The sequence below is a fragment of the Pseudopipra pipra genome, chromosome 3 (assembly GCF_036250125.1).
Source record: "Pseudopipra pipra isolate bDixPip1 chromosome 3, bDixPip1.hap1, whole genome shotgun sequence".
In the NCBI taxonomy this organism is placed as follows: domain Eukaryota; kingdom Metazoa; phylum Chordata; class Aves; order Passeriformes; family Pipridae; genus Pseudopipra; species Pseudopipra pipra.
This window is the reverse complement of record NC_087551.1, coordinates 86,654,544-86,679,472: the sequence shown is the minus strand read 5'-3', so window position 1 is coordinate 86,679,472 and position 24,929 is coordinate 86,654,544. Positions and strand designations below refer to the sequence as shown.

General features: G+C 42.4%; 2 protein-coding genes and 1 long non-coding RNA gene across 4 annotated transcripts in view; 2 read left to right on the top strand and 1 right to left on the bottom strand.

Moving 5' to 3' along the window:
* SMAP1 (small ArfGAP 1) overlaps positions 1–1,643 on the top strand; it is an 88,534-nt gene extending 86,891 nt beyond the window's left edge. For both annotated transcript variants that reach the window (XM_064650196.1, XM_064650197.1), the window contains one exon: positions 661–1,643. In XM_064650196.1, coding sequence (XP_064506266.1) covers positions 661–795 — 135 coding nt within the window. In that variant the 3' untranslated portion in view covers positions 796–1,643. The remainder of the gene's footprint in view (positions 1–660) is intronic.
* Positions 1,366–21,138, bottom strand: B3GAT2 (beta-1,3-glucuronyltransferase 2). The gene is made up of 4 exons (XM_064650203.1): positions 20,149–21,138; positions 9,136–9,280; positions 2,278–2,426; positions 1,366–2,195 (listed from the first exon to the last, which is right to left on the bottom strand). Exons 1-4 carry the CDS (start codon positions 20,686–20,688, stop codon positions 2,109–2,111), a joined length of 921 nt encoding a protein of 306 aa, XP_064506273.1. The 5' UTR covers positions 20,689–21,138; the 3' UTR covers positions 1,366–2,108.
* LOC135411952 (uncharacterized) lies at positions 19,831–24,178 on the top strand. Its single transcript, XR_010429398.1, has 3 exons — positions 19,831–19,991; positions 21,476–21,676; positions 23,232–24,178. It is a non-coding gene; the product is annotated as an uncharacterized LOC135411952 (long non-coding RNA).
* The last annotated feature ends 751 nt before the right edge of the window (positions 24,179–24,929 follow it).

The following is a 24,929-nucleotide window of genomic DNA, read 5'->3' as shown; positions in this document are numbered from 1 at the left end:
CGAACTCTTTCTCACCTTTAACCAGGTGCTAAATTCACATGAATTTAATTTCATGTGAATTATTTAATTCATTTAAGGAATTACAATATCTTCAGTAGATTCTTTAGCAATAATGGTTAGATTTAGATAATATTCATGTTTATAAACCCACCTCATTCTTTGCTGATTGCCACCTAAATGGACAATTTCTATAAAAACTTGTGTATTCAAGATTATGAGGTCTCCAAGGAACAAAAAAAAAATCTGGAGTTGCAAGTGCAGACTGGCTTTGGTGTCTCTTTATCTCTCTAACCATAATTTTGTTGGTTAGCTTTGACACTGTGAAAGCAAACTCTTACCAACCAACCACATCAGCCATCTCCTTGACATGCTGTGTCAGTTCCTTAGTGGAACTTTCATACAGATGTGACACATACACCAAGTGTTGCAGCCTGTCAGCTGGTGTTTGATGGTGATTGAAGGGCTCCAGAAAAGCTGGTAGCATGGAAAAAGGCTTAGAAACTTAGATTGGGTCAGTATTTTTATTTAATGAGAAACATTTTTAGGGAAATGTACTCTTAACTGAGTGGCTGATTGGAGGCAGGACTGCTTTTGGCCAGCAGCATGCTGTGTTTCAGTGCCAATGCTAACCAGCCTCATGCATGTGTTTGTGCTTCGCAGATGAATCAGCAAATGGCTGGAATGAACCTCAGCAGTTCCAGCAACGTGATGGGCTTTGGCCAGCCCCCCAGCACAGCGGCAGGATGGACTGGAAGCTCCTCTGGCCAGACTCTCAGCACACAACTGTGGAAATGAAAGTTGCAATAGAAGTCTCTCCCAGAACAGCCACCTAACATTCCTTGTTCAAATGCATTTACTTTTGCTGTTCCTTCCATGTACATATATATTCTTTTTTTTTTTTTCCCAGCTGTTCAGATTAAGAATATAACTGACTGACCGTGTTGTGGTCTATATTGATTTAAATTTGATGTAGTGAAAAGCAGATCAGGAATATATTTATACATCATTGGAAGCATTTTCATACAATGCATATGATTTCATAGACCATATTAAGAAGCTGCTTAACCACATACTGATTTTTTTCCCTCAAAATTCTAGATCAAATGTTTGCATATAAGGGACGTAGCTATCATGTTAGTAATATCCAAAAATATGAACCCCAATTCCCCCAAATTACCCAGTAATCCTGTAGAAGGTACTCTATGAACAAATGTTTAATCATATATAAATAGAATGTAAATGTATCACCGAGCAATGTTTTCTAGTGTATCAAACAAATTTTGTTTCATCATACATTTCACTGTGATGTTATTATGGTGTGCATAACAGGGAATGTGGTTATTGAAAGAAAGATAAACCTGGATGTTACTGTAGTTCTACAAATCAATAGTTTATTCTTTTAAAAATGAGCATTGGATGCATTTGAGTTTCCTGTGATAAAGTCTCTGATCTGGCTCATGAGGCACACGCACAGTATTAATGCTGAGAACTGGCGGCACAATATGCATACAAGGTAACTCCAAATGAATGGATATATTTTTCCTTGCAGAGATCCAGGTTTATGACAGTGATTGTGTTTACATTTTATGGTGCCTCGTAATGATAAAATGTTATTTCCCTATATTAAAAGGATAAATCCATAAGTGACTCTGGGTTTTTATTTTGTTATTGTACAACCTATTTGACCGCTACTTCTAATGAAGTAAAACATGTTCAGTTTGGAGGATCCATTTGTGCAGATATTTAGATCAACAGTTTGTGAGTTAAAATCAGTTTATAATTACACCATTAAGCTGGATAAATACAAAAAGTATATACATAAATAATGATTTTGAAAAAATACCATTACACCACATTTCTCTATGTGGAAACAGCGTTAAAACAAAGGTAAGTGTCAGTTTATTAAGCTGAGAGTTCAGAAATGCATGCAGACAAGTTAGAACAAGCACACCCACTTGATTTGCTTACTAGAGTCTCTGACAACTTCCTTTTGTTTCCGCAGAAGTCCATCAGGTCTCACACAGAACCAGATGATTTTAACTGGCTGAATTCAAACACGTCCTGACACGTCCATTGTTCTGCACTTGCTGTGTGACTGTCTCCCCACATCATACCTCAATATTGACTGTATCCAGGTGGTACTTTGGCTCGTTAGCTAGATTCACCTTCTCTGTTCTCGTGTGCCATACCAGAACCTATAAAATAACATTTGTGTCAGTACAGTCATGACAGACAGAGATGACACAGAAGCTTTTTAGAAAGTGTGGAACTTGGTACCTTTGTGCAGTTGTTTGCTTTTGGCTCCAGTTCCTCCACTGTTGTTATCTGTTTCAGAAAATCAGATTCTTGCATTCCTGGTTGAGAACCACGACGCTTGAACACGGCTTTGGGATGCGACAGGATCACTTGAAGACTCACAGCAAATCCTTGGATAGAGGGGGACAGGGAAAAAGTTAAGAAAAACCTTTAGGCTTTACATTTTTGTGCAGTTACATTGAAGCCTAGAAATCTCCCATGCTCTTTTTAAAATTGTCTAAATTTGATTATATGAATATTTGGTAGGTTTGTATGTCCTACATTTCTGTGTTTTGCCCTCAAGATACAATCAGATGTTTTTTGCACCATATTTTCAACATGTTTAATCTATTTCCTGTCATGTAAGGAATATATATTTTTTTTTGCCCTGAAAAGTCAGATATTGCTAAGTTCCTGGACTATTCATCCTTTCTACTTCTAATTAAGAAATAAAACTCAATTTTAAGTAAAATAAAATGTATAAAATTTATACTGTACAAACACTTCTACATTTAAAGGTGAAAGTCAGAAAAAAGGTTAAAATACATTACAACTGTGATCTTTGGAGAGTTTCAGCCTGTAGAGAGTTTTTAACGTTGTTGGTGAAAGACAAGCCACATTAATGCTCTGCCTTGCACACTGTGTAGTCACTGTGGACTTGTGAATGACTTTCATCACTGGTGGTCTGCAAGGCAGTCTGCAGGTGATCTGTACATGGCACAGCACGGCTGAAAGGACTTCTTCGTGCACACACCTCTCTGCGATGCATTCCTCCAGTAACGTGCGTTAGGTCCCTTGAGGGAGATTGCACACTGAGAAATCACTGGTTTGAACAAACTCGCCCTCTCTGAAGAAGCTCCCATGAATCTCCAATTTGCCATTATTTATAGAACTCTCCAGTTTTCCTTCAGCTATGCTCAGTCACATGTATGGTTCTTTCAGTAGGACTCAAAACTAGACTGATAGACTTGTAAAGAAAAATGACATTTGTAACTAACTCATTATGTCTGATTGCCAAGCCTACCAAAGAAATCCTTTCTTTGTCAGTTCAGAGTGGTTCCAGCTGTCCCTTTATGACACAAGTAGTAACAGTTTTCACATCAGTTCTGGAAAACGGCAAGAACATTTAATTCTAAAGCCAGTATTAAAATGTTATTGATTTAAAATTGAGAATAGCTTTCTCTAACTTAATATAATTCTAACCCATTTTTACTACAGTTGTCTTGCTACTGTATTTTCCTTGAAAGTATCTGTGACTTTTGTGGGGGCCTTTTGAAGAGGAAAATATAAGGAAGTAATTATTACATCACATGTAAAGAAAGATATACTGAAACCACTTTCAGTGGTTCCTGCTCTTGCTTGCAGGAAAGCACAGGAAGACACCAGAAAGTTTGTTTTGTTTTAAATAAAGATTTGGACCCCGATAAAAACTATGGGTTGGACATAAACTAAGGTTCCAATTCACTGATGGACACAGTTGCAGAAGACGTGTATATGTTATATCTTTTTTGTAACTTTATACATTATATCTTGTCTGAGATAAAGAAGAAGAGGTGTCTAGATGGAGAGGGCATATTGCCCACACCTTGCAGAGCAGTCTAGTGAATAAAAGACTTCCAGGAGGTGTGAGATCTTGGCTGCAGCCTGTCCTCACTCAGTTAACTTCTGCAGCATCACTGCTGGGATCCAGCTGTTCTCTGCTGCAGCTGCTGGGCTTAGCTCAGTGCTCCCAGGCAGAATAATGCTCTGGACTTCTCTTCCCCACCAGGGGTTTGTCTGCAGCAGCCTGCAGGCCTTTCCTACTTCCTACAACTTGTAGACTGGTCATGAGAGAGCACAAGATGGGCTCCATCCCAGCGTTGTTGGTAGGCAAGTGTAATCATTTGGGAAGAGCTGAGATCGAGTGTTTAAACTCCCTCAGCAAGAGACAGCAGCAGTGTGTACAGCCAGCTTGCACCACCTTGAAAGAGACCTTGGACTTAATACTGAAGAACAAATTGACCTGCTTCAGTTCAGTGGGTTTGGTTAGGTTTTGTTGGGTTTTTTTCCTCAGTTAGAACAAGCAATAAATTTTGGATGCAACTGGGCTTTGATAATTTTGGGTGCCAAAAAAAAAAAAGTTGCTTTGCATGGGAAGGCATTGTTGGAATCCTGATCAGCTGTGTGAGCTGCTGTTTCTTTTCAAAAAGATTTAGGATTCAAGCTGGCCATGCATAAATGAAGTAAACACCAAAATAATTAAGGTAGTGGCCTAGTTTTTAGAGTGGGGAAGGAATCCCATTCTAAGCAGAAGAGGCACGGATTTTCCACTGCTTACCTCAGTATGTGTCAGTGTGGCTCCCTGGCTCCCTCAGCCCATACTTATCCATACATTGATTAATTTCTTATGCTTGCTCCTCTGTTGAGAAAATTGCATGGAGTTCTGAGGGTGGATTTCTCCTATGCACAGATCTTCAGATGGGCTGTGCCCCCTGCATGTAACACATGCCCTTGCTACCATGCTATTGCAAATTGCCATTATAGGGTGCTATCAAAAATCAGGCATCAAATAAAACTTAAATTATAAACTGAGTGTTGTGGGTGGCAAGGACGCAGACTACTGTGCACAGACTGGCCTGAGGTTTGTTTCCTTGGTCAGTGGTCATGCAGTCTTTGTTTCTTAAAAAATCCAATAAAGCAACAACTTGAAGAGAGAAAATGATGCAAGGAGATTTATGTCCTGCCTATTTTAGTTCTTCAGCTTTGCTTTATAACTGCTTTAATTTCACATGTATGACATTTTGTAAGATGGATTTGGGAGAAAGCCACTTTCTAGTGACACCTTTCCACTGACTTTTTATCACAGATGTATCATTTTGGTGTCGGAAAGAGAGGAGATGGCTCAGGTTTTGACCAGACTGGCACTAATTTCTCTACTAATTTCTCTCAGTAGATAATGAGCCTGTGCTAATAGGTGAAAATATGCTGTTATTTTGAATTCTATCACCAAACAGGGATTAATTTGGGATTACTGTCTCCAGTGTAGCATAACTGAACAGTGCTTACATGCATACAGTTATTTTACTTAATCATTATTCCTACAAGGTCATATTGGGCTTAAGCTCATATGACGTGCCACAAGACAATTTCATAGCTGGAGTGTGAAGAGGTGTTTTGAGGGTTTTATAGTGTTTAATGCAAGGTTGTAAATTAAATCTAATTGGCTGAAGAACCACCTAGACAGGAATTAATTTGCTGGAGGATAAGATACCTGGGAGATGTGGCAAAGATTATATCTGTGCTTCTTTCAACATAAGCTGTTCCTGTTAATTCACACCTTGACTTGTGTTAGATCAGTGGCTTCTGTTAAAAGGCAGAACTATTTTTTTTTCATCCAGTTAAACTTGAGCCACTGTTTAAAGATTTTGTTGCCATGATTAATGCCATTGCTTCCTAGATGTTCTAGATAGGATAGTGGCTGAAGGCAAGCTGGAAACTGAGAGTTTATAATTTCTGGAGTGTATAAATGCTAATGTAGAAACAGACCTACTGGTGTCCACATGGTTTAAGGTACCACCTTTGGCTTGTTGGATGTGCCATGGCTTGGGCTCCACTGCTCTCACTGTTCTCCCTGTGACACACAGTTTGGGTTGCAATAAGGCAGAGATGGCTAACCAGGGGTTTCTGTAGTTCAGAACAAAGGCATCTGCTCACAGTTAATTCACCATGAAAGGCTCTTGATTGTAAACTCAATGTTTAAAATAGTATTAACCCTTTCACGGAGGAGAAGTTGGGGTTTGGTTTTTTTGAGCATGCTGTCTGCCATAGCCACTCAAAATTTTTTTGTTTGCACCTGTGTCTTCCAGCAGTGGCTCTTTTAGAGTAAGTCAAAATATGCCATGTTTTGTGGTGTCTTGAATAGACTAGCTTTTTGCTCAGGGAACCCTAAGAAAGATGAGATGTACTGAAGAACTCATAACTATAGCAAAATGAAAATTAAAAAAAAAAAAAGGTGTTTGCTCAGGCCCTAGCAGAGGCACTTCGGGCACAGTGGATGAGCTCTGCACCACACATCCAAAATCTGCTTGCCTAGTCATTCACAGGCATGTACTAATCCCTGTGACTGAAGTAACTCCTGGAATGCTAATGTAAAGCATGGGCCTGCCTTCTTGAACAATCCTGACACTAGGAGAATCATGATGTAACATGTTTTCATGAGTGGTCCAAAATTCTGGCACTGGGAACAAGCCAAATTTAAAACAGCAGTATTTAATATAGAAGACTTTAAATCAGGTCTATAGTAAATAACACACTGCCTAATTCAGAATCATTGTCACCTTTTTGCTTTCAAGATTCTTTCTCACTTTTCTTCCCTGAGGGTAAGGAAGTTTGTGTCAAACTCTAGAACTCATCTACAGTTAAAACTGAAGCAGAACTTAGAAAACATCTGAACTAATTCATATGGTGAGTTGGTTGCCAGTCAAGAAGCAGCACAGGAAACAGCTACTCTGCTTTCTGAATGCAATTTAGCATTGGAGAAGAGCAGTGTCAGCCACAAATTTCTCAAAATAAATAACCAGTGCTTAATGAACTGATCTAATGTGACTGCGATGTGTGAGTGTGTTTCATGGAGTCTGGGGAGGTTGGCCAGCTAGGGTCTTTGAGCTGAGCCCAGTGAAATCAGCAGGATCTGTCTCCACTTGCAGTAATTTGAATTTGACCCTGTATTTTGAAGCCTAGAATAAGTTGTTTTATGTGCTTAAAAGCTTCATCTGAACAGCCACAAGATATATCAGTGATTCCAAACCTTTCAAGCAGTCTTGTGTTCACCCCCAGACTCATGATCAAACTCTTGTGAAAATCATTATGAAAAGATAGTTCAGTAAACCAAAGGGAGCTTCCTTACCAGTGCATTGGATGTCAGAACATTAACTGTAGACAGCTGACCAGTTTAATATGTGCACCTATACTTTTTTCATGGCAATATTTTCAAAAGAGGTCCTTGAACTTCCTTATGTGCAGTATAACCTAAATTGCTTGTGTGTTTGGTGAGGAGATGGAGAAATGCCAGTGATGGACCACAGCATGGACTTAGTTTTTTTAGCAAGCCTCCCAAGTCTGCAGGGGTGTGTTGGGAAGTCGGGAGCAAAGGGCATGGGTAGGAAACTGTGTTGACATGTGTCCTGTAGACTGTACCTGCTCAGACACCTATGAAGTTCTGGATTTACAGTTCTGTTAGTGCCCTTCCACTGTATTCCTGAGGGGACTGAAGATGCAACTTTCACATAATTTTTTTAGCGCTCTGCACAGCATCCATTTCTCTCCTTGCTGAAATTAAAAATGTAATTTAATTTCTTCAGTATTTTTGAAGACTAATAAAAGTTGTCTTACAAAATAGTAACTCCTTGTTTGCGGATCTGCAGTAACTTCCTGTACTATCAATGTTTCTTTGTCTCTATAACCCTCCCTTTTGTGACTTTCATAAAAGTACAAGCAGGTAATGCTCCTAATGGAGCTGCTTTTCCCTCATGCCAGTGATTCAGCCAGCAACTGCAAAGTAAACCACAACTTAAGAACTTTCCAAGTATCTCTTCATGTCTGGGTTAGAGTCCCCTGGCCATTGTTGTGTAATGGCTTTTTGCCTGCTGGTAATGAATTATGAACCATGCTCTCACCTAAATAATACCCATCAGTAATCCCTTCTACACCACTGTATCAATAGGTATCTGTGAGTCCACAGGCAGAGACTGATAAAATGCACAGCTGCAGTCCTTGATACGCTGCATGGGTTTGGGCATTGACGTACCTACATCTCCCCAGTGGAATGCCTCTACCTAAACACCCAAATTTTAATTTTTATGCCAGGTGGTATTATTGTCTTGAAATGCCCCTACAGTACAGAAAAATTCACCTGCTGATGTTTCTATCTTTGAGGTGTTAAAAACAATTAGTACTTTATTCTTTTTAACTAATATAACTGTATATACTGTACATATTTATCATCAGACATTTCAATTAATATATTCTGCCAAAGTGAGAAAGCACTGTTCCCTCTCCAAAATATAAGTGTACCAGAGGAAAAAAAAAGTAGCTATTTCTCTCCTGTTCTTGCCCTTGTATTCCTACTTTTCCCCTTCCCTCCTTGATACAGAAGATACCTAAGTGCAAATATCGTATCGCTTGCTAGGAAATCAGCTGCTGCTACATCAGAAATTGGACTTCTGCACAGTGGTGATTCATGTGGCAGTTGTGAATATATTCAAGAGATTGTCTAAGCACGGACTGACAGCAAGACAGAGCTGTGTGGTGTGCAAACTTCACTGCAGAAGATTGATTACATCCATTTTGAAGCTTTTCTGCCTTCATCTACTAGGCAATAGCTGTCAGTGATTTTTCACCTAAGCCCAGTGTTTCAAACTATATCCATCTACAGTTATCACTGTCATTCCAAATAACCAATACAAAATGAATCATTTTATGATACAGTAGCATTTTACAACATGAGGTCTAGGAAGGGTCTGTATTTATAGTACCTGGTTTAGATTGATGACACAATGACAGGCAGGTACTCCTTGCAAAAATTACTTCGATGAATTAACTTACAATTAACTTGTTTCAGACAAACAATTTATACAACATAAAAGCCAAGTTGCCACATAAAATTAAAAACAAATGAAAGTAACTTCAGATATCACCAAGCAGCAACTTAATTAGACAAGATGTGCAAGCTAAGACTTCCAGGATATTTAGTGCCAAAGGGCTGCATACAGCGCTGACACTTGGGAAGTTTTAAAAGCTGCTTACGTTGAGAAAATCAGTTATTATGAGAAACATTCATGTATCATGTGAATTGATCCTTACCTGCCATGTCAATAGCAAAGGGCCTGTCCGCTCTCCAGCCCGTGTACCAGCCAACAACTTTGCCGTTCTCCACGACTGGGCGCTCGTACCGCCGTCCCCCGACCAGCCCCACGGGCCACACGGACACCTTGCGTGTTGTGCGCATCTGCAAGAGGCAGCACAGCATCACTCACTGCCTGCCCGTGCTCCTTTTGTAAGGCTTCTTTTGTAAGTGTTAGTAGAAAGCCTACACACTAATCAGCAAGACTAGGTATTCAAAGGCAATTCTAGCTTACAGATTTCAGCCCAACAGAGTAAGTATTTGAAAGCTACGTGTGCCCACTCATTTTCTGTGAAATCTCCAGCTCTTTAGCCCATAGGCACCTCAATTCTACTTTAACACCCTATTCATAATATCTTTTATAGCAAAATTTTTTAAAAGCTGTGAAAAAACAGGTTTGGGGTTTTTTTTCTTGTTTGGGTTTCCACAGGTGTAGTAGATCTTTTTTGTCTGCAAGACTACAGCATTCTCTCAGTAGGCTTATTTCTATAGATTGCTGAGATATTTTACAAACCCAATGAGAGAAAATGTAATAATGATTAACAAGTAACGCATGTCACTAAAACAAGTACAATTAGTTTGAGACTGGTAAAAAATGCATTGAGTACAGGAAATTATGACACAGCTCTTTCCTACCTGCAACATACCAGATTTGTACAGAGCTGAGATGCAGCTCAGATCTATTAAACGGTCACAAAAAAAAAAAAAAAAAAAAAAAAAAAAAAAAGATTATTTGGGTTAAACCTTTTTTAATTTTACATTTTCCCTTTAAAAACTCTGCTAAATTTCCAGGAAGGATGAAAAAGCAGGCCAGGCAGGATGCTTACTATCAATAACAGGAATTTTTCCCAGTGGTGTAAATGTAACTAAATGCAGTTCTAGAAACATGGTCCCTATCTAACCTTGAGGAATCTACAGATACTAAAAAATAATTCTTTCTTTAGCAAGAAGGGTGCATGACTGGGAGTCACTTCAAGAAAGACATTGAGGTGCTGGAGCATGTGCAGAGAAGGGCAATGAAGCTGGGGAAGGATCTGGAGAGTAAGTCATAGGTGGGGCAGCTGAGGGAGCTGGGAGTGTTTAGCCTGTTAAAAAAGGAGACTCAGGAGAGACCTTATTTCTCTCTACAACTACCTGAAAGGAGGTTGTAGCCAGGTGGGGCTTGGCCTCTTCTCCCATGAAGCTAGTGACAGGACAAGAGGAAATGGCCTCAAGCTGTGCCAGGGGAGGTTCAGTTTGGACATCAGGAAGAATTTCTTCACTGAAAAGGTTGTCAGACATTGGAACAGGCTGCCCAGGGAAGTGGTGGAGTCATCATCCCCAGAGGTGCTCAAGAAACAACTGGATATGCCACTTAGTGCTACGATTTAATTGATACAGTGCTGTTCGGTCAAAGGTTGGACTCAATCTTGGAGGCCTTTTCCAACCTTAAAGAATCTGTGATTCAGTGAGTTCAGATAACTGGTTCACTGGACCATTTTCTTCAGTAAACAGGAGATAATATGACATGAACTTTGACACACTGCTCCCTATGGGAAAATCAGATAGTCTGGTGTGAGAACTTGAGTAGATGAGTGCAACAGACACGGCAACTTGCACAATTTAACCACATTGATTGAAAAGCCACTGTTTCAACTACTGTGTTTTAAATATTGTGCTATTTAAACAAGTATTAAACTATTTCAGTGTAATGTGGGCTTTATTTGATCTGTTCTAAAAACAGTCTCATCTTTTGTTGTAATTGAAGCTTATTCCTTAGGGAAAGGTTATCCCTTTCTCCTTCCAAGCACTCCTCTTAGCAAAAACAAATACAGTTTTACATATTTGTTACTGCAGTAACAAATCCCCTATCAATGGATGTTGAAGTAAAAGACAACCTTGGTTAAATATTAAACAATTCTCTCTCTCTCTGCCAAGGTGAAAGATTTATCATGCATATCATCTAGACTCATAGGAGTTGCACCAGAAAAAACAAAGGCATCATGTCAGTGTAGTTCACATTTCCAAGCTAGATACATTAGCAGATTCTAGAACTTTCACACAGGGAAGGCATAAAATATATATTTGAAAATCCACAAATATGTATGGACACACAGAAGAGAGATATGTACCTTCTCTCCCTCCAATTACTTGTGTATCTTCAAATTTGTTTAGCAGAATTTCCTCACCTCCACCCTAATAGCTGTGGCAGTCAGCTGAGAGTCACACCATCTCTCAGTAGCAGCAGAGACATCCCATGTCCAAGCCATTGACTATTTAATTGCCAGTGAGACACTACCGTGAATCTCTGTACAGGTTATTGCTAATCATGTTTATCTGTACCTCTTCTCCCTGCTTACGTTTAATTTTCCAATCTGTCGCACTCCTCCATGCAGGAAAAGCAGAGTTAGCAGTTAACTATTTGGGTATGGACATTAGCCAAACCTTCTCATGAAGGTCTTTTAACTCTGGTTTTAATGATACATCCCTTTTGCATATTTTGCTAACAGCATATTTCTATTAACACCCAAACATATCAGACATGGACACAGGGCATCATTCTGTTGGGTATGTCTACACAGGTAAGTTCCAGTAGGTTTCCAAGGGCACCAACAAGCCACATACACCCAACTGTGCTACACCAGCAATAACCACAGGATGAACACACATGTTGCCATTAACACCTCCTGGAGGGTATGGATACCTTTACAAATTATTAATGTACAGAATTGCAGCACTTTAGCCACCCTATGCCAATCGCACCCATAGTAAACATGAAATGCCACAAGACAAGGGCAGAGACACTCTAACTACGAGAGTGTGGCTGATGCATGGTGCACCCATGCCCTGCCTGAGCACACAATAGAAGTTTGGGCAGCTGTACTGTACAATGGGCCAGGTTACACAGGACTTCTGAACTGGGTAAACAGCAGCCTCAGCATCTATGCTGGCAGAACCAGAGGGATTTACATTAATACTCTACCATACACCATGTGTACGAAAATCTTGTCAGTGGAAAGTATATCACTGACCTCGCAAAACCCAAGAAGTTTTGAATTCGTACAGTCTTGGTTCTATCTTGGTGTCTAAGAGTTATGTCAGTAAAGCCACCACACAACAGAAGGAAGGAGCTCTACATTTTGTCCTTGGGTTACTTTCTTTATTCTCACAGGTTACATTTTTGGAGAATGAAATAAGCAGGTGTCAAGAATACAGCAATCCCTTTAAGTAAAAGCTGAAAGAGCACATCTAGACCAGTATTTATGCTAATTCTGAAATACCTCACAGCCTCAGAATATGCTAGGCAGATGAAAGTAGGAATATTTCTTTTAATCTTCTGAGAATAGCATTACTGCAGTTAACATACTGCTATGTGAAGGCTGTATTTATGTATGATGGGGAAAAAGCTATTATTTGGATTAAAAGGCCAGCTTGCACCTGGAATTTTATGCTGCTAATCATTGGGACACAAAAAGGTGATTCAAAAATGTGTTAATTCTAAATAGTCTTAGTGCTGTGGGCTAAACAACTGCCAGAATCCTATGACTTACAAATAGCTTCCTAAATTGCCCTTCTGTCATTGTAATGACAGCAGTAGCACATGCTGTCTTAATACTCAGTATTTTAAGTCCTAGTAACTTACATGAATGGTATTCATCTTACTTATACTTAACTCTCTGTAAGTATCTGGTCTGTCCTAGTTAGACTTCTGTAGTTAATGAAAGAGATAGGAACCCACTGACATGATTCATCCTGCTTGGCTTAGACAGCTATCTTAAGGTGGCATGAATCTCCCTCTGGAAATGCTTTTATCCTCTATTTACTTTTTGATTATTTGAAAGGGGGTCTTGGGCATAGGAGGAGAGTGATGTACTAGATGGGGAAGATGGTAGAAAAAATCTGAATGAAGTAGCAGAAGGGACAACGATTGGGAAGGATTGGGCAAGGAAATGACAGGAGAGATTGGTAACAACTGACCTAAGAAATCCGAGTGAGGTGATGGGCATATAACAGTAAATAGTTACAACAGAGTAACCACTAAAGAATAGCAAGTGAAAATGCAGAAAATGTATCTGAGTAATAAAAGGCAGCGATAAAAGCATTGCCAAATACAGCATCTCATTAGTCAATCAAGAAAAGCTGCTTAATGGGATGTGCTGGACTGATGGATAGGGAAGATACCAAACCAGTAACAAAATATAAAAGCCCAGGGGAATGAAGGCAAATGACAGACAGGGAGAAGGAAACATGGAGGTACTTCCTACAGTGAAAAGGCTTCCAGACTGGTACAACCATCCTAGTGTTTTTGCAGCATGATGTTGATGTGTTTTTACTTGAGATTTAAAGCTCTTTGTAAATGCAAACCTGCTGCTACACGTAGTACGCTTTTTTCTCCCCCTATCATTTCAGCCTCTCTCTGATTTGTGATCTATACTGGTCAGGCTACAGGTTAGCACCCAGGCTCACCATCCCATCCCACTCCACCCCCCTGCCCATCCCAGTAACACTCGGGCAGATTTCTACAAAAAAATCCCTATTTATTATTACCAAAGACAGGACATAGAGCTCCTTCACTACGACCCTTCCACAGCAGAAAATTTTATGGGTTAAAAAAACATAAGCACAGCCGAGTTCCCTGTCAGTTCTCACACAGTTCTCTGCATTGCTCACAGGTCATCTAAAGCCAGATTCTGCTTCAATGAAACTCATGCAAGAGTACTACGAGTCAGACAGCTCAGCAGCAGTGATGCTGTGCCAGTTTACTGAGGCATTGGATGGAGCTTCTGCCCCTACTTACCATCACTTCAAAGGAGGTACTGAGGCATAGAAAACCTCTGCCAGTGATTTTTGTGGTTCAGGGACTGTGACACTTAAGGGATAGGAACTTCAAAAAGCAAGGTTGTTGTTGGTAAACTTGACTGTAAAAGGTATTCTCTGTGGGAAAACTTGTAGAAAGGGTCTACAAGTCAAAAAAATTTTCAGTCATTGAACTAGCCTGCTCCACAACCCTCACAGGTGATCTGATTTAGTTCTTTGCCATCCTCACTATTAGAAAGCTTTCTCTCCAAGCATCTGTTTTAAACCTCCTCTGCTGATTTGTACACAATCTACACTGCAAAGGGAGGATACATTAATTCCCCCCTTCTTTCCAGCAACATTTTATATATAGGGTACAATGATTAATGCTTTTAAATTACACCAGCATCCTTGGGCACAAATGTCAATATTGCTTCCCTACGGAAGAAAACTGTACCAAATTTAACTAAAGCAGTTAGGAGCCAATTTCTCTGGACTGGGATGACTTCCAAAACATTTGCTACTCATGTTACTTCTGGGCCCTTCTACTGACTGGTTCTTTTTCTCATCCTACTCTCTGTCATCCTACAAGGTTGCGTTCACTGCACCTCGGAAGAGCTGCTGACCCTCTCTAATTAAATTCAGAGTAACAGTATCAGTGTCACATATGAGACCACTGCTGTCAGTGCAGAAACAGACAGTACTTTGCAACCCAGAGTCCTTCACTTGGATAATGTTTCAAATAGCTCTTTTTTTTTTTTTTTTTTGTCACTGTTTCCTCTCATTTTTAAGCTATTTCATTCTCTGCCAGTCTTTTCTAATCCAGTCTCTTTAGCACAGGTATTACATGTGTATGTGGAAGAAGAATGTCAGTGTGCATTTAAAATCTGTCATGTACTCCTAAATCATTTATACCCTAGAAAGGTATTTAATGCACTGCTAACACACATTTGGATCATTTTTTTTATTCTGAAGAATATAACTAATGACTGCCAGCTAATATTTAATTCTGTCTAGACTACTGAATGTTATTTTTAAGACTATATCAAAAGATTTGATTTTTCCAACCAGCTCCAAGAGATATAACAAAAGATTTTCATGTTTTTAAAGATAAACAGATTCACTTATACTAGTTTTAAATCTTTTTGCATACATATATCCATTCAAAAATACACATATACAGTGTATAAAGATTATGACAGTTATGTAAGTATTATTAAAGGAACACTAACCCTTCCCCTGTCAAAGCTGGAAAAAATAGCAAATATTCACCTCTCCTGTGATGCGTTTTTTGAGTTGCTCAAAATATTTTACAAAGATGATCACAGGAAAACTGAAGCCTGTGTGACGTGCAATGCCTGCAAGTATTTCTGTTCCATTTTTAATAACAAGGAATTATTTTTTTTAGGCTACTGAAATGGCTGTTAAAAGCCATTAGAATATCTGCCACCTTCATACATACCTTTTGGGAAAGGGAAGAGCAGGGACGCAAGAAAGCGCTTTCAATCTGAATCTTGAGCTACATGTAAAGACTACCACAACTTCAGGAGAACAGGTTGAGCTCTCTCTCCTCCTACCTCCTTTCCAGCTTCAGCTCTACCATCACATTCAGGGTATTCTTGTGCAGGCAACAGCTACAGCAAATTGAATTCTGGTCCACAACTCAGTGGGCAACAGGGCTAACTGCTAAGCTACTAAAGTTTGGGTTGGTTTTTTTTTACCCTTCAGAAATGACAATTAGGGCTGTGATTTACTTTAAACTCCATGCTGCAAGGCTGTATTCAGATCATACCTTAGAGCATGGATATCTCTAAGGCGGCCCAGTCTTCCAAGTTGCACACATATCCATACACGGATCAAGGCTTTTGGCCAACTACACAAAACACAGAAAGAGCAGAGAAAATGCCTGAGACACAGAAACACATGAATTATGTGAAGAGTTAAGGGAAGTGGAACTTAGCTGTCTATCTTCAGTTTCTAGCGCTTAAGTAAATCCTGTTTTAAAATCTCTCTATGAAGGTAGAATGCCAGCTTTATCTAAGGTTTTCTTTCTGGAAGTTTAAAAATGTGCAATCAGCAGTTGCTAGGCATCAGTCACAATATTCCAATAACTTGCATTCAGGAATAACATGAAACACAAATGCACCAGAAACTATAAGATAGTCACTCCAAAAAGAACAGCCTATAGTACAAAATGGAAGTTATCATGATTCATGTAGAAACATCTGTAAAACAAATGTACTAGTTGGGATTTCAGGCTTTTCAATGGCTTTTTTTTATGAATGTAGGCTGACTTTCAACTGAAAACAGATATTTTCAGAAAGCAGACTGTTGTTTTTGATGGCAAAATGCAGATGTACCCCTCCAAGTGAACAGGTCATATCTGAGCAGAAAATACATAATTACTTTTGAGGCCTGGATCCCAAAATATTTATAACAAAATATAATATGCCAGAACCACAGGCATTAAAATAAAAGCATGATTTTTTTACCTGACCGCCACTATATGCTCAAGCAGAAAGGGTTGGGAATAACTTAAAGGCCACTTCTTCACTCCTGGAGATATTTTCTTCATCATTGCTGCAGCCCCACTTACTACTCTAAAAAATTTCACAATTGCTGAACAAACTGGTTCTTTCCCTGCAGCCTTTCCAGGGAGGGTGAGCCAAAATGCTCAAGAGAGCCAATGCTGAACATACTGTAGCAGCAGAAAGACAAACCAGGCTCTCCACCTTATTCTAGAAAGGACAACTAAACCTGCTCAGACCCTGTCCAGTTTGACTTTGAGGACACAGTTTTGCCAGTCAGAAAACTAGCCTATACATCCACATTCATCACAGGTCATAGGAAAAAAGATAATTATAAACAGCACTAGAGGGTTCCAGATTTACTACAGACAGTGACATTTTCCAGAAAAACTCTACTGTAAACTGGGTTCTTGGGGTTTTTTTCCTGATTTCCATGAAACACACTTGGTCTAGTTCTACTGGGCTCAGCTCACCCTATATCAAATATAAAGTATTCATTCCTATACATAGCAGGCAGAAGGACTTTGGACAGAGATTAGAATTTCCTCATCAAAAGCTCTCAGAAGTATCCCATGGCATTTCATGTCAAAGCATGCTCCTTTCTGATCATGACCCTCACAACTACACTACAACTCCCAGGAAAGCTTTTGCCGAATTTGCTTTGTTAAAAAGGCTCTGTCTTCTGTAAGGGCACTAGGGAAAGCCACAGCAAAAGAGCTGCCTTAAACATAATCCTTCACTGACGTGCAGTTCCGTGGCTCACCTTTTGCTCCGCAGTCCTGCTTTTTTAACCTCTGAGCAAAATGCATCCCTAATGCCAATATTTCTCTCATGCTGGCTTTACAATCCTAACTAGCCTTGGTTCCCACCTCCCCAATCCCTCACTGCTGTTACTGAAACCAGCTTTGACTCAGAAACAAAGAATACAGACCTACTATTTCATAAGACAGCAAATGTATGTAAGTGCTTGCGGGCAGACAGTACCTCACATTGCCGCTGGCAGGTTGGGACCTACACACCCCTCTGCCCGTGTCAGTGACATGCTGGAAGTCACGCAGCCAGCACAGGATGGTGGGTGGTAGGATGAGAATTCAGAGCACCTGTCTTGTCTTCCTACATTTAAACTGCCCCCTCCCAGTGAGCAGACTTCAGTTTATCAGACCTTTTTAGGATTAAGCAACTGCAGGTCTGGAGAATTGTTCCCAGCAGGGCGACGAAGTGAAAAAACTCCCTCTCGGGCAGAGTTACCACCACTTTCATGAGAGGAATTACTACCAGATTTCATCTACACACAATATGTTCTGAAGCTGTTCTCTTCATGCTTGGAAAAGACAAGTATAGCTTACACTCATATATCTATCAATTCCGGAAAGAGAGATCAGGATTTACTACAGAGCTGTCAAGCCAGAATCCATGGAGACACAGAATTTCTTTTATCAAGAAAAAAAAAAGCAACCAGCCCTCAAGCAGTGCCTTGACTGAAAATCAGACTCCTGGCTCTCTCCAAATGTAACCTCCCACACATAAAGGCATCTTGTTGGTAAAGCTTGCCAAGGGACTTCCATTAACTTTGCCAGGTCCATGAGGCATTCCCTGTGTTACTACCAGTGGTGTCCCCCGAGACCTTCCATACAGCTCGTTAGTGACCCCAGAAAACAGTCATGGGAACTTGCAGAGGTAATTGAAGCAAAAGCTCCTTCTCCACTCCTGTAGCTGAGCTTTCCAACCACCACATTTCACAGGGAAAACTCATTCATGTGTGTCTGCCTGTGAACACACAGCTCAGAATAAACACCTCCTCCCCAGCAGCTGAACCCTGGTGAAAGGGAGGTCTTAGGACTGCAGAGGTTCATGCTGGAGGTTACAATTCTTGTTAGCAAGAAGAAACACAGGTTGCCTGTTGTGCCTGTAATTTTCAAGGTTAACCCTTCAGACAGCTTTATCCCCTTGCTTTCCTGCATTTCCCACCTGATCAAAGAGGTAATTTGTACCTTTCTGTTGCATCCTTCACAGCAATTAGAAGAATAATGATAGAAATTATAAAAGAATGTGACTGAACCCCTTTTCAGTAGCTCTGGGTCACTGAAGTGAAATGTCTGTCAATACTGTTCTCTTTAGCTTGTCTGTAATGTCGGTACTCAAAAAAAAAAAAAAAAAAAAAGCCCAAACCAACAAACTATTAAAAAAAAAAGTAGATATTTGGAGACAAATATCTACTTTTGTTCCACACTAGTCATTGTGTCGAAGTGTACTTTCTGTTTCAATTAACAAACTCCCTAAGATTCAATCAGATTAGCCTTGTATCTGTGAATATATATGTGGGCACTCCCATCACATCAAAGATGAGTACGGTGGAATTACTCTGCATTATAACGTGCTAAGCACAGCCGTGAGAATTTTTAAAAAATCAATTACGACAAAGGTTTAGCCTCCAGGCAAAGGTCCTTAAATTAGCAGCTTTAATGCTGAATGCCAAATGGGCAAAAGAAGTAGAACATCTCTGCTGAATGGGGACCCTGCACCTGCCCACTCACTCACCGGAAATGAAAAGGGATGCATTACAAACCTAAATATTTCTAAACCAGCTTGCTCTAGGGAATTGCACGTGCTTCACGTTTCTGTGTGTTGTGTTCATTTTAGCCTACTGACTGTAAAGCACACGAGGAGGCACATTGCTTGGAAGCAAGCTGTAGAATATGGGTGTACACCTCTAAATACAGTTCTGTCCACCAGCAAGAAGATATGGACCACAGTCTGTCAGAAGCCCTGTGTGTTCCCTATCTGCTGCCAACCCACTTTTCCATTTCCCTCCCTTATTTCCCTGCCAAGGGTACTCTCCTAGCTGTCACAGAAGATGTACATGATCTTTCTTCTGCTGTTTTATGTCCACTTATTAAAGTCCCTCCTTCCTGCCAGGCAGAACTCAGAAAGAAAGCTGGATACCCTCTGCTCCAAGCGCTTGCCAATTCCCACCAAAATGAAACAAAGCCCTTCACCAAGGGAAGGCAATAAAGACAAAACCAGGTCCCTTCAGAAAAGAAACTCCTGAAAGGGTGTTTAGTCGTTACACGAACGATTTGCTGCTTTTAAGAGCGAAAAGGCTTCGAAAAGGCTTCAAAAAGGCAAGTCCATGTGAAGGAGCCGGCTCTGGATAAATTCATTTGTGCCAAGAAAAAACTGTGAAGGATGGCGACTCCTGATGCCAGTTTGCCCTACAAGGAGAGGGATGCAGCCCGAAAAAAATCCCAACTATGAAAGAGCGCTTTTCATCCCAGCTTTAACAAAAACACAAGATCCCTTATTTAAACCCTAAACTTGCCTCGCTCGGCAGGAAAGCGAGAAAACAACAGTAAAAAGTTGGGGGGAGCGTGGAGGAGAGGGACAAGAAACTTAAAAATCAAGAGAGGAGTGTCACACGAAGGCAGCGCTGGAGAGCCCGGCTGAGGGACGGAGCGCGGCGAGGTGTCCGCGCCGGGGACCGGGCATGAATTCTCCATGCCCAGAATTTCTGAGTAAGGGGCACCGAGCCGCCGCAAAGCGGGATGTGGCACAGCCCCACGCGGGAGCCTGGAGAGGGGCGAGCCCGGCGGGAAGCGGGGATGCTGGAAGCGGTGGGAGCCCGCGGAGAGGCGGTGGAGCGCGCCCCCCCCTCCCTTATCCCGCACGCACCTCCTGGAACAGCTCCAGGCTGTAGGTGTTGTCGTCGTCGGCGAAGAAGAGCACCCCGGGCTGCGGGGGCGGCAGGTGCTGGTGCCGCTGCCGCAGCCAGGCCAGGCCGGCGTTGCGCTGCTCGGTGGCGCGGGGCAGCCCCGGGCGCTTGTAGCGGCGCGGCGTGGGGACGTGCAGGTGCGTGCAGGGCAGCCCCGCGCCCGCCACGAACCGGGTCACCAGCTCGCTGCGCGCCGCCGCGTCCTCCACCAGGATCCAGTGGAGCCGCGACACCTGCCGGAAGGTGTTGGCCAGGCGGGTGAGCTCGGCCTTCTGCACCGGGCGGCTGTAGGTGGGCGTGATGGCATAGATGGTGGGCAGCACCGCCTCGGGCCGCCGCCGCGGGGCGGGAGGCCGCGCCCCGCCGCTACCGCCCTCACCCCCGCCGCGGGGGTACAGCGCGGGCAGCGGCGCCCGGCTACTATCGATGTCCAGCACGATGATGACGATGAGCACCCAGGGCAGCAGCAGGAGGAAGCGGCTGAACAGCAGGGACTTCATGCTGCCCCCGGCGCCCTCCCGCCGCGCCTCCGCTCAGCGCCGCCCCATGGACGGGCGCGGCGGGGCGGCCCCTCCGCGCTGCTCCGCGGGGCGCCCGGGCGGCGGCGGCGGCCGGGGCGGGCGCCGGGCGCTCCCTCCCGCGGGCGCGGGGCCGCCGGCGGGGCGGGTCGGGGCTCCCCGCGGTGCCCTCCCGCAGCCCGGCGGGTCAGTGCCCGGCCCCGCTCCTGCCGCGCCTCTATTCCGCCCTCGGCCGCCCTTCGTCCTCCTCCCGCTTCTCCCTCAGCATCGCCGGACGGGGGGCTCGGCGGGGACTCTGGGGAGACGCTCCTTCTCCTGCGCTTCCCCGGGCGGCTCTGGCGGTGCGCGGGGGCGGGGAGGGGAGGGCGGGCGGAGAGGCGGGAGCGAGGGTCCCCGCGGGCGGGGGCCGGGGGGGCTCCCGCCCCGCCTCGCCTCGCTCCGGCTGCCGCCCCCGGGAGCCGCGGGGAGGGGGCGGCGGCGGCCCGGAGAGCTCCGCGCTCGCTGCCCTCGGGGGGCGGCGCCGGGGCTCGGCTGAAGGGGACGGGGAGCTCGGGGGGCTCCTCCTCTCCGCGACCGGGACGCCTTCCCCGGCACCGCGCCAGCGCCCGACGGGCTGGGCAGGGCTGGGCTGGGCTGGGCTGGGCTGGGCTGGGCTGGGCGGAGGGTCCGTGCCTGAGTACTTACCCTTAGGAGTGGCGGGCAGTCGCTCGCTTCATTTCTGGGTTGATTGGATTTCTTTTTTTTTTTTTTTTTTTTTTTTTTTTTTAAGAGAGGAATATTTCGAGCCCGGCCGAAGTAAGAAGTTCTAGATAACGCGGCGGTTTTCCGCAGCTCCTGTCGGTGCCCGTCAGTAAGTGTTGCCTTCCGCACATCGCCCGCACCGCCCTGCGAGCCCGTGCTCCCCCGGACCGCATCTCCCCGTTGTTCTGCTGAGCTACTTCCCCAGAGATCACAGCTCCTTTTTGAAAAGGTTACGTATATCAGAATTTCGTAATAATCCACCTCTCTTTATTTTGAGAAAAAGGCATTCATCATGTGCTGCAACACACATGAAATGCACAATCTAAAACCTCTTACGAATCATTTCCTCCCAGGGAAGTTTCCGATGCATTTTTCAACACTCCCTGCTGTCATAACTAAACATTTCCTTACAGCTTGAATTATGTTTTTAAAACTTCGAGCTGGATAAGAGCACAGAAGCACAGCAGTAGAGTCTGCAAATTACAGAATTCTCCACGATTCTAGGATTAAAACATCTAGATCGAATGATGGTCTCACTGGCTCGTGAGCTATTTGAGATCAGAAATAGAGTGATTTGTCACTGATACATTGACTTATTGGTAGGAATAGCGTGGCTTAGAGAAATCAGTCATGCCTTCATGCCAGCCTCCTGAGCTTAAACTACTGCTTTCGTTCCAGTTTTATATGCATCCTTCACATTTGCATGTGTATAACAAATGCAGATAATGTGGACACCATGTCTATCTATCATTCATATCTATCTGCAATCAATCTGTTATTCCAAAGGACGTATTAACCCAGCAGGCTCACACACAGATAGGACATCGAAGTGATGTAATGTAAGCTGAAATTCATGTGAAAGTTAGGGTGACACATGGCCAGGCACTGAACATCGAAATGAGGAAACATCTGTGTAGCAGAGAGCTAATTAGAGTTAGCATGGTTAATGGAGAAGTGGAAGGGTTGTTATGTGATTAATGAAATAATATGGAGGAACGCAGCAAGCATAAATAGTTTGATATATCCAAATGAAAAATGTCTTGGACCTGAAATTACAGTTGGTGGTTTTATGCTGATCCATTTTAAACAAAGGACAATCACCTGAACTCAATCTCTCTCCAGTGACTGAGCATACCATTGTTTTCTCATTTCCAGTACAATCCTATTTACAGAGATAATTTGTTCAGATAAGGCAAACGTGTATCAAAGCAACATACCAAGAAGCTATTGCTTGTTCTCATTTGAAAATCAGTGGTCATTTGGAGAAGTTAGTTCAAAGCTAGTCAGTTCTAGATACTATATGATACCATGTCAGGATTCTTAAAAAACTATTGGGACGGAACCTAGAAACTAAGGGTTACAAATGGATGTGTTTAATTTGCATTCTTTATAGTCAAATATATAATATTTTAAAAGTACTATATTATTTTTTCATCCAAAATATTATCTTTAGTGAACCTGTGTTTTGTATTCAGAGCTCAGCCTATAGAGGATACTTAATAGTTTATGCCTTAGTAAAGGCAGCAATAAGAATAGCTGAATGTAATTGCAACAGTTTAGAAAGGAGCACAAACAGTAACTCAGCACCAGGGAGGTATCCCAATGAACTGTGTGGTGATCTTCAGTCTCTTTAATTGTGTCCCTGAAAGCTAGTAACTATGTGTTTCTCTACACTTGCTAACAAATATTTACTGCATCTACTCATTTAGCATTTGCTGTAACATAACAATATGAGACACGTGGTCACTTGATAACAAATCTCAACAAATATATTTTTCCTTCAGAACCCTTGTAATGTGTCTTCACGTGCCATGGAACGGACTGGGACGTCATGAGTCAGATACATCAGATGGGATATCAAATAATGCAGCAGCATTTTCTGTAAGCTTTAGGAGTGGATTATTTTAGATGGAAAGGTAAAATAGAATGAAGGCACTACATACAAGCCAACTGCTATTAATTAAACTGTTGTTTCTTGATAAGCAAAGCAGAATGTTCTTCCTCTGGAAATTGGAGGAACCCAGTCAAATAACCACTCCATTTGTAGAGGCAAACAGTCTACAGAGATAGTTTTTTCTGCCAAACACCTTAGCACAGGTTATTATAAAAATTGTCACATTTGATTTGAGGCCTCAGGTGCGACTCCAAAACAAAGGACGAGTTTCTAACTTGTGATGGATGGTACCAATCACTGTGTGACTCAGGCTGTTCCTATGGTTTCACACACAGTATGCAGCACAGTGCATATTCTGGGTTGTATCAGAGTGTGTGGGCAGGCATTTCTCTTCAGGATCTGGTCCAGAATTGTTTGTTTGCAGTAGTTTATGGCTTGGCTCATCTATTATGGTCTTGTGATTGCTGCCCCCGGCCTCCAAAGATTTTTTTCAGAGATGTGTCAGGACTTGGCACCCAATTTTTCATTTGTTTTTAAAAAAACTATCTCTGCTTCAGTTTCTTGTGCTTCTTACCCTCAGACGATGCCTGGCTCTGGCAGGAGAATGCTCGACCGACACAGTGCTAGAAAACAGTGTGTGTGTGCAAGTGTGATACGCACACATATACAAAAGAAATCTCATCTCTAGGAGCATTCTCTACAGGCCCACAGAGGCTTTTTTCAAACAGGAGCACACTGCAGACACTGGCTGGATGCAGTTGTAAGGGGTGTGATGTTAGCCAGAAACAGTGTGCCCCAGTTCCTTTCTTCTTCATTGCTTTCAGTGTTTCCAATATCTGGAGAGTTGCTATAGCTGTGTCATGGATGTACTTTTCTACATTCTCAAAACAATTCTGTTCTTTCTGCCTTTCTCCCCCTCCCAACTCAGAGTCACTTGCCCATCAGGCAGCTCCATCTAGAGGCTTCCCCTGTGACCCAGCACTCCCACCCAGCCTCTCAGCTAGACATGCCTGGCAGGGGAACAAGCTGGCCAAGTCTTTTGCTTGCTCCATTTGAATTTCCACTCAGTTTCTGAACACTGGGATTTCCTCAAGCTAGGTACAGTGTTACAAACTGGGTTTTGGGGTTTTTTTTTCAGTTATTGGAAAGATGGTCTGAGTTATAAGATACCATTTGAAATAAAGCTATTAAAATATATTGGTTTGTAAGTTCTGCAGTTGATAGAACTATTACAGTCCCACGGGAAGCAGAAGGAAAATCAGTTGGATAAACATATAAAAATGTGCAATTATTTTCAACTAGTGGATAAAACACTGCAGAGAAATAGTTTCTATTTCACATGACTGTAAATGAATAGATTAAACCCGAGGATGGTTTATTTCTTTGTGCTGTTTCATGTTTTTCTTTCAACGGCAGTGACTGGTGGTAACTGGGGGTGGGTAATTAGCTCTGGCAAAGGGGGCTCATCAGCCTGGTTTCTATGATGGGTAAATCCAGATGCCAGGTGACTCAAATCACAGCAGACAAAAGACTAGCCCTGCCTGTCTGAATGAAATACAGGCATTGTAGTTTCTAGTGTTTGAATTTA

Coding starts and splice junctions, on each gene's coding strand:
- B3GAT2 (XM_064650203.1), bottom strand. CDS start 20,688: ATGAAGTCCCTGCTGTTCAGCCGCTTCCTCCTGCTGCTGCCCTGGGTG. Junction 9,281..20,148: donor GCCTGGAGCTGTTCCAGGAG/GTGCGTGCGGGA, acceptor TGCCTCTTGCAG/ATGCGCACAACACGCAAGGT. Junction 2,427..9,135: donor CTTTGCTATTGACATGGCAG/GTAAGGATCAAT, acceptor CCTCTATCCAAG/GATTTGCTGTGAGTCTTCAA.